This window comes from Pezoporus flaviventris, unplaced genomic scaffold, assembly GCF_033815535.1.
Source record: "Pezoporus flaviventris isolate CSIRO_AGI_PZ_B2104156 unplaced genomic scaffold, CSIRO_AGI_Pfla_v1 ptg000213l, whole genome shotgun sequence".
NCBI classification, from domain to species: domain Eukaryota; kingdom Metazoa; phylum Chordata; class Aves; order Psittaciformes; family Psittacidae; genus Pezoporus; species Pezoporus flaviventris.
Window position 1 is genome coordinate 11,999,251 of NW_026892761.1, and position 12,422 is coordinate 12,011,672.

The following is a 12,422-nucleotide window of genomic DNA, read 5'->3' on the forward strand; positions in this document are numbered from 1 at the left end:
CTGTTTCTCCAACTGACGTGGTCTGTCTGTTTCATGACCTTCAACATATCCCTCTCCACATTCACACCACTGGGCAGAGTGAAAGCCACCAGTATTTCCATGTTCGAGGCACTCTAATGTGGGTTATTGAACAAAGCCTCTCCTTCCTCCCTGCCTGTATTTTACAAGCAAGGTTGACTCAAACTCCCCAGGTAAGCTGAGTGCTCCCTGAAGGCCCAGGTTCCACACATGCCATCTCTGGAGGCAATGAGGCTCAGTCTCTGGTTAGATACTGGTATTCTTTTCTGGCTTTACAGGTGGCTCCTCTCTGAGCCTGATGGTGTCTGAATTCTCTGCCAGTGCGTCTAGTTCACATTCTGGTGCACAGGCTGCCTGGGTGTTTTGGGAATCCCATCAAGCACTGTTTCCAAATGTTACAGAGCCAATCTATTTGTCCTTTTAACATTGCTCTTTCAGCAGCCTCACAGGAACAGAGCTATTTCCACAGACATTTCAAATCTTACTACCTTGTACTTCTATTAATCTTTTCCAGCAATAAATCTAAAGACAGACTCATGGGTAAGCAGGAATTCTTAGTACCTTGAAAACAAACATTTCTCCTCTAAAGAGAGCCACGGTGTTAAAGTTGCCATCACAGATGTTTGGTTTCGAGCCAGGAGGAGACGGCCTATCACCCAGAGGAGGACTAGGAGGTCTTGGTTGTCTCTCGTGTTTCCTTTCCGAAGTAGAGTGAATTCTGCGAACAGGAAGAGTTGGTAAAGGCCTGGTTGGCTCCAAGGGCTCAACAGGAGGACCTAGAAGTGAAAAGAAAAATGTTCAGCAAAGCGGAAACATTTGGATTTTCCGTGCTTCCCTTGTAGCTTTCAAAAGGCAACGGGCTGGATGAAGAGCATGGCGAGGAATTTACACACTCCTTATGCAGAGCTCATTCCCTAGAAATGGGGAACAGAACAAGATGCATCCACATGTGAAATATGTCCCAAAACAGATGAGCAATAAGAACTGAAGAAGAGCCAGTACGTTTCTGTAGGTCTTCCCAAGGAGGCTGGAGCTAAAAGGAAGGAGCAGCCACACCAATCATGTTCCCAACTGAAATGAAAGGTTATAAATAACCCTTGAATAGAAACCTTTAGTAGACCATTAAAAAAACCCAAACAACCCAAACACACGCACACAAAAAACCAAACCAGCAGAAAACATCCCAAACCAAAACCCAAGCAAAAACGGGAAAAAGTCAGGGTGTGAAGCCAATGCTACCATCTAAGGGGAACTACAAGGGAATTCAGAAATAAGAAAGCAATTCCTTTACTGCAGTTTAGTCACTAATCTTTGCTTTCAGAACACTATGGGAACTGATAAACAGCTTTGATAAAGGACCATGTTCTGACTCACACGTTGCCCTTTGATCCTTACCCAGCTCAGCTTTGGGACCTGGCAAGGCTGAAGGATATAAAGAGTAATAACAACACAAGTGACTTGAAGCAGAGCTCTGTTTTTAAACCAACTCTGCCACAGGATGGTTTCACCAAGTTAGTGATAAAATCTGGACCAATCTCATTAAGAATGTCACAGATTTCTTGCTGCTTCTCAGAGAAGGTCACAGGTTAATATGGCACTAAGCAGAAGGCTACTGGAAGCAAGAGATTTTACCATGTTTTATGTCTGAACTAATCAAATGGGATTTGATTGTTTATTTGCATGGATTATTGTTTCAATACTGTGTAGTTCTCATCCCCCTCCATTCTTAGCTGTTCTGTGCCCAGTATCTTAGCAGACCATAAAGATCTTCTAAATAAAATTCCCAAATTGTGATATTGCTCCTGCTGGTGATCTCTGAACCTTCCCCAGATGGTGTCCACCAAAGGTCTGCAGACACTGCCTATCACAGGAGCAGCAGTGTCGGACCCCTTGTTAGCCAGGCAACATGGATGCATCTACACTGGTGTCTCAGTTCAGCTCAGGAGTGTTCTTTTGCATGCTCCATCATTTGCAATTGCTGTGCTTTGATTCACACTGCAGTTCATGAAATGCATTCTTTTTGGACAAAGCTAAACTTGAAGATGCACTTCTGGAGCACTTCTGCAGCTGCAAACAGACATCACAGGGCACAGAGCTAATTCACAGTAACCACCCCCTTCCTGAATAGAGCGGGCGTCAAGTCCTCAGCATTCTATTTACTTAACACCATCCCTAAATGCTGTTTTATCTACAGATGTGCTAGTATCATTCTTGCTAGCAGCCACAGACATCATTTGATAATACAGCAATAGGCAACTCATTGTGGTGAGAAGCACATGGGCTGTGCTAAGGCATCTCCTCCAGCAAGCAGCAGGCTAGCTGGTACTACTGATTAAGGTTGGAAAGCTCTATGGAAGTAGGACTGAGTTGGTACAGTGGGATAGGCTGCAGAGGAAAGGATGGGAATGGGGAAAGAGGTCCCAGACAGATCTTACACAAAGAAAGACAGGGTTCTGGTTTGCTCAGATGGGATGTGGGAGCAGTGTCCATCTCCTGCTTTAAGAAATTAAAGGAGTAAGAAACTGGTACCTGCTCTGGCTGCCAAAAATGGCACTTGGTGCCAGTTACAGTTCTTGAATAAATGAAGTCTGAAAAGCAGCAATTAACATACTTGAAGGTAGGAAATACTTGCATTAAGGAAAGGTAAGTCTTGACTGGGACCTAAGCAAGGAAGCAATAAGCAATGACTTACTGCACACTACAGGTCTCATTAAACAGCATGATCCTTTTACTCTTGTGCTGCCAATCACAAGGCTTTGAGTGGATGTGTTTGTAAGTAACATTGAAAAAAATCTATTACAAGTCCTACATGACAGGATTCCCCTGCCAACAGACTGACACAAGGATCACCTTTCTAAAAGGCATGTTGCTACAGAAGCACAAGAGCAGTGCTGTTCATTCCCTCCCCTTTGCAAGATGCTAACGCCATGCACTGACCAACTCAGAGACACATTTCTGTTGCCACACATGGATCAGAAAAGCCTCTTTGGTGGTCAGCTTAATTGACAGTGCAGCAACTCCATCAGACAGCTGTTTGGTAGTATACATAAGACAGCCACCAGTTCCAGCACAAGAGAGATTGCTGTGTTGTGAGAGGCAGCCAGAAGCAAATTCACATCACGATTGCAAGGAGGATTTCAAGGAGCATTATTGCCTTTAAACAGAGTGAGATGTACAGCGATCTGCAATGCAGAGAGGCACACCTGCTGTTAGAGGGGATTGTCTGGGAGGGACCCAAAAAGTCACTGTGTGTCACAGATTCAAACTGCTTGCTGGAAAGGCAGAGCACGAAAGGGACTGACTGCCAATTCAGGGCAGTTCTGCTTCTCAGACACAGCAAACAGATACTCAAATCAATAGCAGCTCTGGATTTCCAGAAATAACAACCCCGAAACTCCACACTTTGAGAAGAGAGCAATGAGAAAGTTGTATAGTGCTTCAACTCTCTCATCCAGCTTATACGCCCAAAGTCTGTCACAGCCTTCTGTAGAGAAGAGGAAAGTTAAAATAGCACCTGCAACCTAAGGGACTGATGTAAAAGCTTTAATTAGCCCCAAGATGCCACTGGAACAGAATGCAGTAAACTTGCAAGGCAGAAGCACTTGTACACACTGTGGTCAGGATGGTGCAGGTCAGCAATGATTCAGGGGAAGTGGAGATTGGCATTAAATGAAACGTTTCCTAGAACAGTGGACAAATTAGGACCAACAACAGAAGCTGGGCCACCCTATGTGCTCACTGCTTGCAATGGCCAAACCAGTGTTGGTGCACTGCTCTGAAGGAGGCTCCCAGTACTGACAGGGCTTCCCAAACATTCTGCAGCTGGTACTGCAGCTTGCTCGGATCCTGACTTCATCATTTCCGTAAAAATATTTCTCTTACTGTCTTTCTCTGCAAGCCATGGATTTTCCCCTGCTATCTTTCACTTCTCTTCTTGGTTTTATGCGTCCTGGGCCTTCTAATTTCTCCTGACTGAAGTCCTATCTCCTCTTGTGGTTATACAGATTGCATTTTAATTTTTAATTGCTGCCTTCACTTTGTCACTGAGTTAGGGTGGACTTACAGATAAATGCGGAAGGTAATCCTACAGTTATGCACGTGCAAAGAGCAGAGGAGCACATACACAACAGGAAAATCCTTGGGTCCAAGTGCTAGGCAGGCAGAAGTTAGTCTACAGTTAGCGGTATGGAAAGCGGAAGCACAGCCTGTCCACTTGCTGAAGAAAGATGCTATCTTGTAAGACCTAAACCACTTCAGAGCACAACCTGGCATGAAAGCAGAAAGAACAGACCCTATACAGCTTGGCACTCATTACTATTTCCAGACTCTCATCACAGTAACCTGCCTCTGAAACAGATGGCTAAAGGCAGGATATAACAGATTTCTAAGCAGCAGAGATGACCATGTGAACAAAGAGTTACTTGAGAGATGATAGCACCTTGGTATTTATTACAGGAACTGATTACACCCACCACTGACATAACTACCCAAGCAAATCACACACAAATCACAGCCTCTGTCACTGTATTTCCAAGCAACTTCAAAGAAGCAAGTCAGAGCAAATCTCACCGAGAAAAAAATTAAATGAGAGAGGCTATTGCATGGATTTGCAACTGGGCCTGAAGCCAGTCACCTTGTTACTGCATGTCATCCCAGCACCGGAGCCAAACCCACCCCCAGGGCTAAGCCTGCAGCCACTTCCACACGGGAAGCAGGTAAGAAACCTCATGGAGCTGGAAACTCTACATGTTGGAGGAAGAAACTCGCTGGACTTTAAGACACTGTGTGAAGAAGAAGATTTTCTTCCTCTCTATCACAACCAAGGCAAAGAATGTCAGAAAGTTTTTGGGTCACAGCAGATCACCTTCAGAGTGTGACTTCCGCCACTGGCACTTAGCCTCCTCCCTTCATGCTTCCTCGGTCGCAGAACATCTGAATACCAAGGTGACCTGTGAAGATAACACAGAGAGAGGAGGCATTTAGGAGACACTGTGTCGATAGTTGAGGACAAAATATAATCGTACTGTCCTCCTGCCTATGGACAGAGTGTTCCCTCAACTGCACAACACCTGCCTGGAGGCTCAGCACCCTGCATGGCTCAGCATCCATCACAGCCAGTCCTGCCTGAGCGGGGAAGCTCTCCAAGCCTGCCAGTGCAGGGGATGCCCTTTGTTTCAGACCAGGAGGGATAACATTCCACCTGCAAACAAAGGCTCATCTTTATCTTCTCGCTATTCACTCCAAGAATAAAACTACTATCCAGACTACAGGCAGGCACTTAGGCTTCTGAATAACAAGGAGGGGTTTTTTGGTTGTCAAAGGCTGAGCTGCCTGCATGTTTCTGTGGGATGGTATCAGCTGTCCAGGTACACAGGAAAGGCTCCTCATTTTCAAACCAAAATGTATGATCCAAAGGAGCCAGGGAGGGTAAGAGAAACCCACCTGGCTGTTCCCAAGGGAGGGTGGTCCCTGTTCATATTAGATGAGCTCAGGGACAAGAGACAGTCCATCCACAACAGCTGAGCTCAGGAAGGACTCATTTCCTTTGCTCACTTGGTAAACCTGTCCACAGGGTACTTTGCACTGCTGGGGTTAGACTTCAGCAGTGAAATGAGCTGGCTATTTCAGAAGGTTTGGGTAGCCTTGCCACAGTGCTCTGCAGTCTGCAGAACAAGTCCCAGCACCCACAGCATACCCAATGGTTGGACAGTTGAGGTCCTTGTAATCATCAGTGGGTGGCAGGAAGGCTTTCTTGAGCCCTTCTCGATAGATGTTCTCTGAATGACCAGCTGCCACCCAGGTGACAAGAGCGTTCACCTGGGAGACCAGAGCCCATTGCAGAGCCCTCCAGGCATCAGGTGGACTCCAAGGACAGCACCAGAAATCAGGCGGTTACTCCCTGCCTGTTCCTTGAAGGAACAGGAATGGAGACCTGGCATACAGCAGGTGAGACTCAGTGGACACACAGAGGTGGACGCTGGTATTTCCTGCTGAGTCCAACAGGACAGACAGTTGGACAGGAAGAAAGATGCAAATGAAGGGATGCAACATGGAGAGAGTCTGGTATCTCTGGAATACGCCAGGGATGTGGCACGGGGGCAGATACCTCCAGCTCTGTTACTGCCATGCATTTTCCTTCCCCTGCCCTCCTACAAGCACAGCACCATAAGGCATGGATCCAAAAGTCTTCTATAGATAAGGCCTTGGAGGTTATTCTATCCTCTTCCCATGCTCACGAGGACATTTTAAGAAAATGGGCCTATATCTAACATTTCCAGGTCCTGCACAACAGCAAAGCTTGCTCTGATGGCCCCATTCACAATGTGTCATCACGTGGAGCATTTTGCATAGTCTTTCTGTTGTTTCATCACAAGCCATCTCTACACATACCTGTAGGTTACAAAGATTTGGGACTGCTCTACGGGCAGCCACTAGGAAAAGGTGAGGAAGGCTGAGAGCTGTGCTTGCTGCACAGGAGTAAAGAGGCTGGCAGACGGTGCTGTTTGCTCATGGACACTGTACCCTGCTGATCCCCTGTTCCTGGATGTCAGAGCTGGTGCTGTCTAGCTCCTTGGCCAGGGGCTGGGGTAGTTTCATGACAACCCTGGACCTCAGCCCTCATGGGATGCAGCATGTACACTGGCTGGGAGCTGTTCTCGAGCTGAAAAGACGTGTAAGGTTGACATGTCATCAGTGAGATTTGAGATGACTCCGACCCTTAAGGTTGTCTCCAGGCTTAACGATTTGGTCTATCTCTGAGTTGTTAGCAGACCTCTCCTTTGTGACCTCAGGCTCTGAAAGGGCCTTGAAGGTAATGGCCTGGTTTACCAGCTCCAAGCATCCATCTGGACATGAACTTTTCCTGCACATCATGTCAGCCCCTCTGCTCCCCAGGCACAATGTCCGAAGAGTCACTCCTAACATGACAGGGTGCTCCACAGCCTGCTGCTAAACAGTACTTAGAGCAGGATGTACTTAGAACAGGAGAACCAGTGCTGAAGGATGATCAGTTCAGGCTATGTGACAAGACCATGGCTTGTTTCCTTTCTCCATCTGCACTGTAGCTGCATGCTGCCCTGACTTCAATACTAGCAAAATTAAAAGAGGTAGTCACCTTGATAGGATATCCTATACAATATTCCTTCCTGGGCATGTCACTTGTGACATGGATATTAAGTACAGTGGGAGATATCCCTCTGAAACACATGTAAAGGACAGTCATGCTACTTCCCTCAGGCTACAAGAAGCATTTTGCAGAAGATGGGACTACTGCTCACTTGCCTTACAGTCCACTGTGTCACACACAGTGAGCTGCTGGGCTTTTCTTCCTTAGCTCATAATTGGAAATAACATTTTAAACACTGACCTTACACTAACCAGCATGAAGCACAAACAAGAGTTCGCATTACCTACTACCTGTTTAGGTGAGTCTGGAGATAAAGCCAGCAGAAAATAACTGCATTCAATAAACTGCTGTATGACAGATTTTGACATATTTCTTTTCTAATGTACAGACACAGATACAATGTAAAAAAACAATTTGAAATGTATCACTCTCAAAAGAAGGAGATAAAATGGACTTCAGCTTTAGTAGAGCCTCTGTTGTTTGTTCTAGCAACTTTGGAGGAATGAAAAACTGGAAGTTTTAGTTGAATTTATTTTTTAGTAAGGGTGCTACAGGCAAGGCAGTGGCTCTGGCTCTATGACTTATTTTGCATAGTGGGGTCCTAAATAATATATATTGAGCAGAGGCTGCTGCACTGCAGAGAATGTCAAAGCAGCAAGAAAGCAGGAGGTTTTGATATTTGGAGAGGTGCTCTGGTAGATGGGCTTTTGGCACTCCCAAGGCAAAACAAAGATTGGCACTGTGGAAATAAAACACATTAGCTCAATGTTCCTGCTAAAGCTACAAGAAGGATATTTCAGCTGTCCCTTCTCAGTTGTAAGAAGCCCAGATGAAAAGATCCGTTCTCGTATCTCCAATTCCAGGGAGAAATATAACCTGCTTTTTCCATCTTTTCTTTGTGAACCATAAGAGTAAAATCTAGTTTTAAACTAGCCTTTAGGTTTGGACTGTAGCTCTACGCTAAGGACCAAAATCTTTACGTAGGGAATCAAAGCTCCTAATGCAGAAGCTACTCCTTCTTCTCCCTGCAGGACTACTTTTCTCTACAACCACTAACATCATCCTCAATCTACTCCAGTCCAAAGGACTTAGAGAAGAGCTTTGTGTGATTCCATGATAGTCAACAAATTAATTCCTAGTTACCACCTGCACTAGGTAGTAATTCATTCATACTGCTTTTTTCAAGCTGAGTTAAAACTAAGTATATTCTATTGCATACAGAGAATCTGTATGTGATTCTATGATTCTGTGATCCTATGTGGCTGAAGTTAAATGTCACTACATAAGTGAAACATAAACGGAGCTGCAGTGGTGGTGCTGCCAAGCGGCAGGCAGAATGGTACTGGGCCAGTGCTCTCACAAAGTGTCAGGGCCCTGAGCACACTATGAGGTCTCAATGGCCCTGACCAGCATCACCCAGTACCTCAACTGGTACTGGAGCTCCACTTGAGCTCAGCCTGGGGGAGTGCTGGTCCCCAGCTCAGCCATAGCTGAATACTGGCTTCAAACACAAATGTGAAACAGCATGGCTGTCAGTTCCTCATTTGCTCCCTTTCCAAAAGGTGTCTGAAACCAGAGAAACCAGCAGCCTTTTCCTGATTGCAGCTGCACTGTCAGCAATAAATTTAGATTATTTGTTTTCTTCCTGATTAGTCAAAGTTCACAGGAACTACATCAACATTTCAAACCAGAAACAGCATAAAGACACTTCAGCAGCTTTCAAAAATCAGTATTTTGAAAGGTATATTATTTAACGAAAAATGTAATACTTACTACCCCAGCACTTTCCTTCAAAACCATCCAGAGTCTCTGTTATCCTGGGTATTTGAGTATGTACTATGTTAAAGAATGCATAATTAAATGATACCATAGGACAATTGCCATGCAACTTCATCCTGGTAATGAACAATAAAGAGAAATCTTCAGCTGTACTAACGGGAAGAGATAGCTCCCACTGAGTGCACTTAAAGTAATCTTACTTTACATGTTGGACCTTACTTGGGTATCTGTCTTACACAGAGGATGAACGGCATTCTACAAATGCTTGGGTTTTCCCCATTGTCCAGACAGGAGTCAGAGAAACCAGCCCAGAAAGAGATTTATTTTCTTTAGGCATTTGCATTTGAACAAATGAATCTCACTCCAGCCACAAAAAAAAACAACCCAAAACGACCAACAACAAAACCCAAACCAAACCAAACAACCCCCAGACTCAAGCAGTTGACAGTTTAGACCTCTGAAGTCTTGCTGTACTGCTTAGAGCCTTACAGGTCTTGGCACAAATCCTAGACAAGTAATTTAAAATGCACTGACAGATCACTGATGTAAACCTTGACTAGCGCCAGGTCTGCCACTGATCCCAGCAGGAATCCCTTTCCCACTGACAACCACCTTATAAGGGGGTTTCTAGGTCCAATTCATACAATACATGCTCAACTGATACTCGGAGCTAATACTTGACTCCACATGTCAAGTAGCTGCAGATGTTGCCCAGCTACGTAGCATAGTTGTTCTATGCTACATTTATTAACCTCTTAGTCAGATTTGTACTTTCCTCAAAGAATGAAATCAGGGATGTTTGACAAAACCTGTTTTCCATGGGCTGCCACAGACTGCATCCATTAGTATCTTCTAGCTCAGCCTCCCTTTCACTGTGGCTCCTAAAAACCTGCATTCCCCTCTGCTCCCAGAGTCTCCCTGAGCCAAGAAGTCTCTCAAAGTCCCTGTCCCCACACCCTGGTATCCATGATCCCATCATACGGTAGCACATCGTCTCCAGCCCCCTGCTTTTCTCTATGCCTTCTTTCCTCTCTTTACCTTGAGCCCATATCTTTGTGGCACATGTACAACAATGTTCAGCTGGAGATTAAAAGCATTCCCTAATTCCCTACCTTGTATATATGGAGGAAAAAAAAAAAGAGTGCACAAACACTTTTTACCTTGATGTTCCATGTTCCTTGCATTTCTCCCCTCTATTTGCACTGGCTGTTCCTAATGGACTTACTTTGGGTACAGCAATTGCTTGATTTTCCCTTTCTAATGCTCCTTGATATTGAGGACATGGTGAGGGATGGAGCAGCAGCAAGATCACAGAGGTGTGGTTATCCTGACTTGTGGAAAGATATTGCCATTGGGAGAGTTCTCCAACATTTGGCTATGGATCAAGGGCTTTAAAAAGTTCCTCACTCAGCTACAGCAGGAAACCCAGCCCACCAGCTACAAGCATTTCGCAGGTCTCCTGTCTGTGTAACATACTCACTGAACTCAAGCTCATTGTAAATAGATTACTGGGTAGCATTGCTCACCATAGATTTTCTGAATTCCTTGGAGGTCATCCTGGGGCAGTTTGAAGTTGTGTGTTTCCATATACTGGTAGAAAGGAGCCATGATAGCACTGGGATCATTGGAGTGTTCCAGACCTAGCGCATGTCCCAGCTCATGAACTGCAACCAGAAAGAGATCATTCCCTGTGGAAGGAAGGCACAGCCAGGTTAGTCCAAAGCCTGATGCAATCCCAAGCCCACTCACTCATAAAGCAAGAAGCTTTATGAGTGCTTTGCTATCCTATTGCACAGTAGGTCACGGTGCCAGGGCCAGCTCCTGCAGATGATTTTAGTCCTGAAAGTATGCACAGCTTTTACAGTCATTGTCACAGTATGGGCCGGGGGCTACTAGCCCATGACCACGAGCATCCTCAGACCAGGCAAAACAGGCAACTGCCTGGAGTGAAAGAGTAACTGTAGACTCTTCTGTAGAGAGCTTACAGAAAATGGCCAACAAAACTGGCTGCTCCAACACCACTGCCTCTGAGTGCTGCCAGAGAGATGAGCACACTGCTGCTCTTCAATTCAACACGGGGTCATGGTGGGAAGGGAGCTTTGCTCTGATCAGAGCCATGCTCTGATCCGATCTGAACCACCAAATCCTAAGGGAAATCTGTAAGTCACCTAGCAAGGTGGAAGGAAGGCTAGAGAAGACCAGGAGTAACACCCACCGTAGAATGTGCAGTACCTGTGACAACCCCATCTCCTCTAGCACATGCTCCTCAACATGCTTTTACTTTGCTGGACTTCTGGCACTGCCATGTCTGTGGGAGGAGGCGAGCACAGGTAGCATAATCCTGCAGAAGTCAGAGCCACATAGGGGAAGGTTGGGTTGGATCCCAATGGCAGAGGGGAAAAGAAGAAAGGAGGAAAGAAGGGACGTGCTCTGGGGAATAAAATAGAAAGGGCTGAGGAGCCCTGTCTGGCCCAGAAGCTGGTGGAAGTGCAAAGCAGGGGTACCTTCAACTGGATGTTACAGGCATACACTCCTCTTCAATGCCATGGATCTGGGACCCTCATCTCCTTGATCTAGTGTGGTCCCTGGATGTCTTACTTCATGAGGGCACCTTGACATGGGAGGTGACACAGGCAATGCTGTGTGAGGGATGAAGACACAGCCAACAAGGACAGATGTAAGAGTCTCCCCATGTCAATAAAATGCCTGAGCCCTCAATTCTGCCTGAATTGGGCTTCTCTGCTTCTTTTACCAAGGCAAACCCAAGACACAGGAGAAAACAGTTGGCAGTGGCAGCTCAGGAGCTGCTTTGCAGCATCTCCAGTGTGTCTCCAAACTGCACCTATCTTAGAGGTACCAAAGTTCAGTTTTGTGTACACAGCTGAGCAATTCTTAGGACAGGAGTTATAACAGCAATTCACATACAACTATCTCTACTTTTTAAATACTTATTTCTTTACTATTACCCACAAAAACATGACTATACGTAGGTTCAGGTCTGCAAGTCTCCTCAACAGGGTGCTTTGCCAGCATCTCAAGATACCTAAAGTCAGTAACAAACAGTGCTCAATTGGTCATAGGCTCCACACAAACATGATTAAATTGTTTAAATATCTGAGTTGAAGGGTGTAAATACCTGCATATGCAAGTTATGTTAAAATATACAAATGCATTTCAAGTACATGTCCAAATACACGTCGCAAACTATAAGTGGGCTAAAATTTAGCCATAAATGTATTAAAATTCTAGAATTTCTGTATTTGGGAAATCCAAATGGGGACTTCCTTATTTTTTCTCATCTGGTGCTGAAAACTTTGGTGCATGCAGATCAAGTAAATAAAAGTGTCCAACAGCATAGTATAAGATGCATCAAGCATGAAGCTCCTCTGATTCTCAAAGCTGTGGCTGCTTCTCATTTCAAGCACTTGCTGAAAGGCAGTAGAAGGCAGTAGCAGACACAGCTCCCTCTCCTTCTTCCCCCTGCCCTGATCAAAAATGT

The 12,422-nt window shown here is 45.3% G+C and overlaps 1 protein-coding gene across 2 annotated transcripts in view; it reads right to left on the reverse strand.

The window, feature by feature from the left end:
• MMP24 (matrix metallopeptidase 24) overlaps positions 1 to 12,422 on the reverse strand; it is a 36,351-nt gene that overhangs the window by 5,576 nt on the left and 18,353 nt on the right. Inside the window, exons 5-6 of one of the 2 annotated variants that reach the window (XM_061442065.1) lie at positions 10,450 to 10,611; positions 580 to 794 (exon numbers count right to left, since the gene is read on the reverse strand). In XM_061442065.1, the coding sequence (XP_061298049.1) occupies positions 580 to 794; positions 10,450 to 10,611 (377 nt within the window). The remainder of the gene's footprint in view (positions 1 to 579; positions 795 to 10,449; positions 10,612 to 12,422) is intronic. The other variant, XM_061442066.1, reaches the window with a different exon arrangement.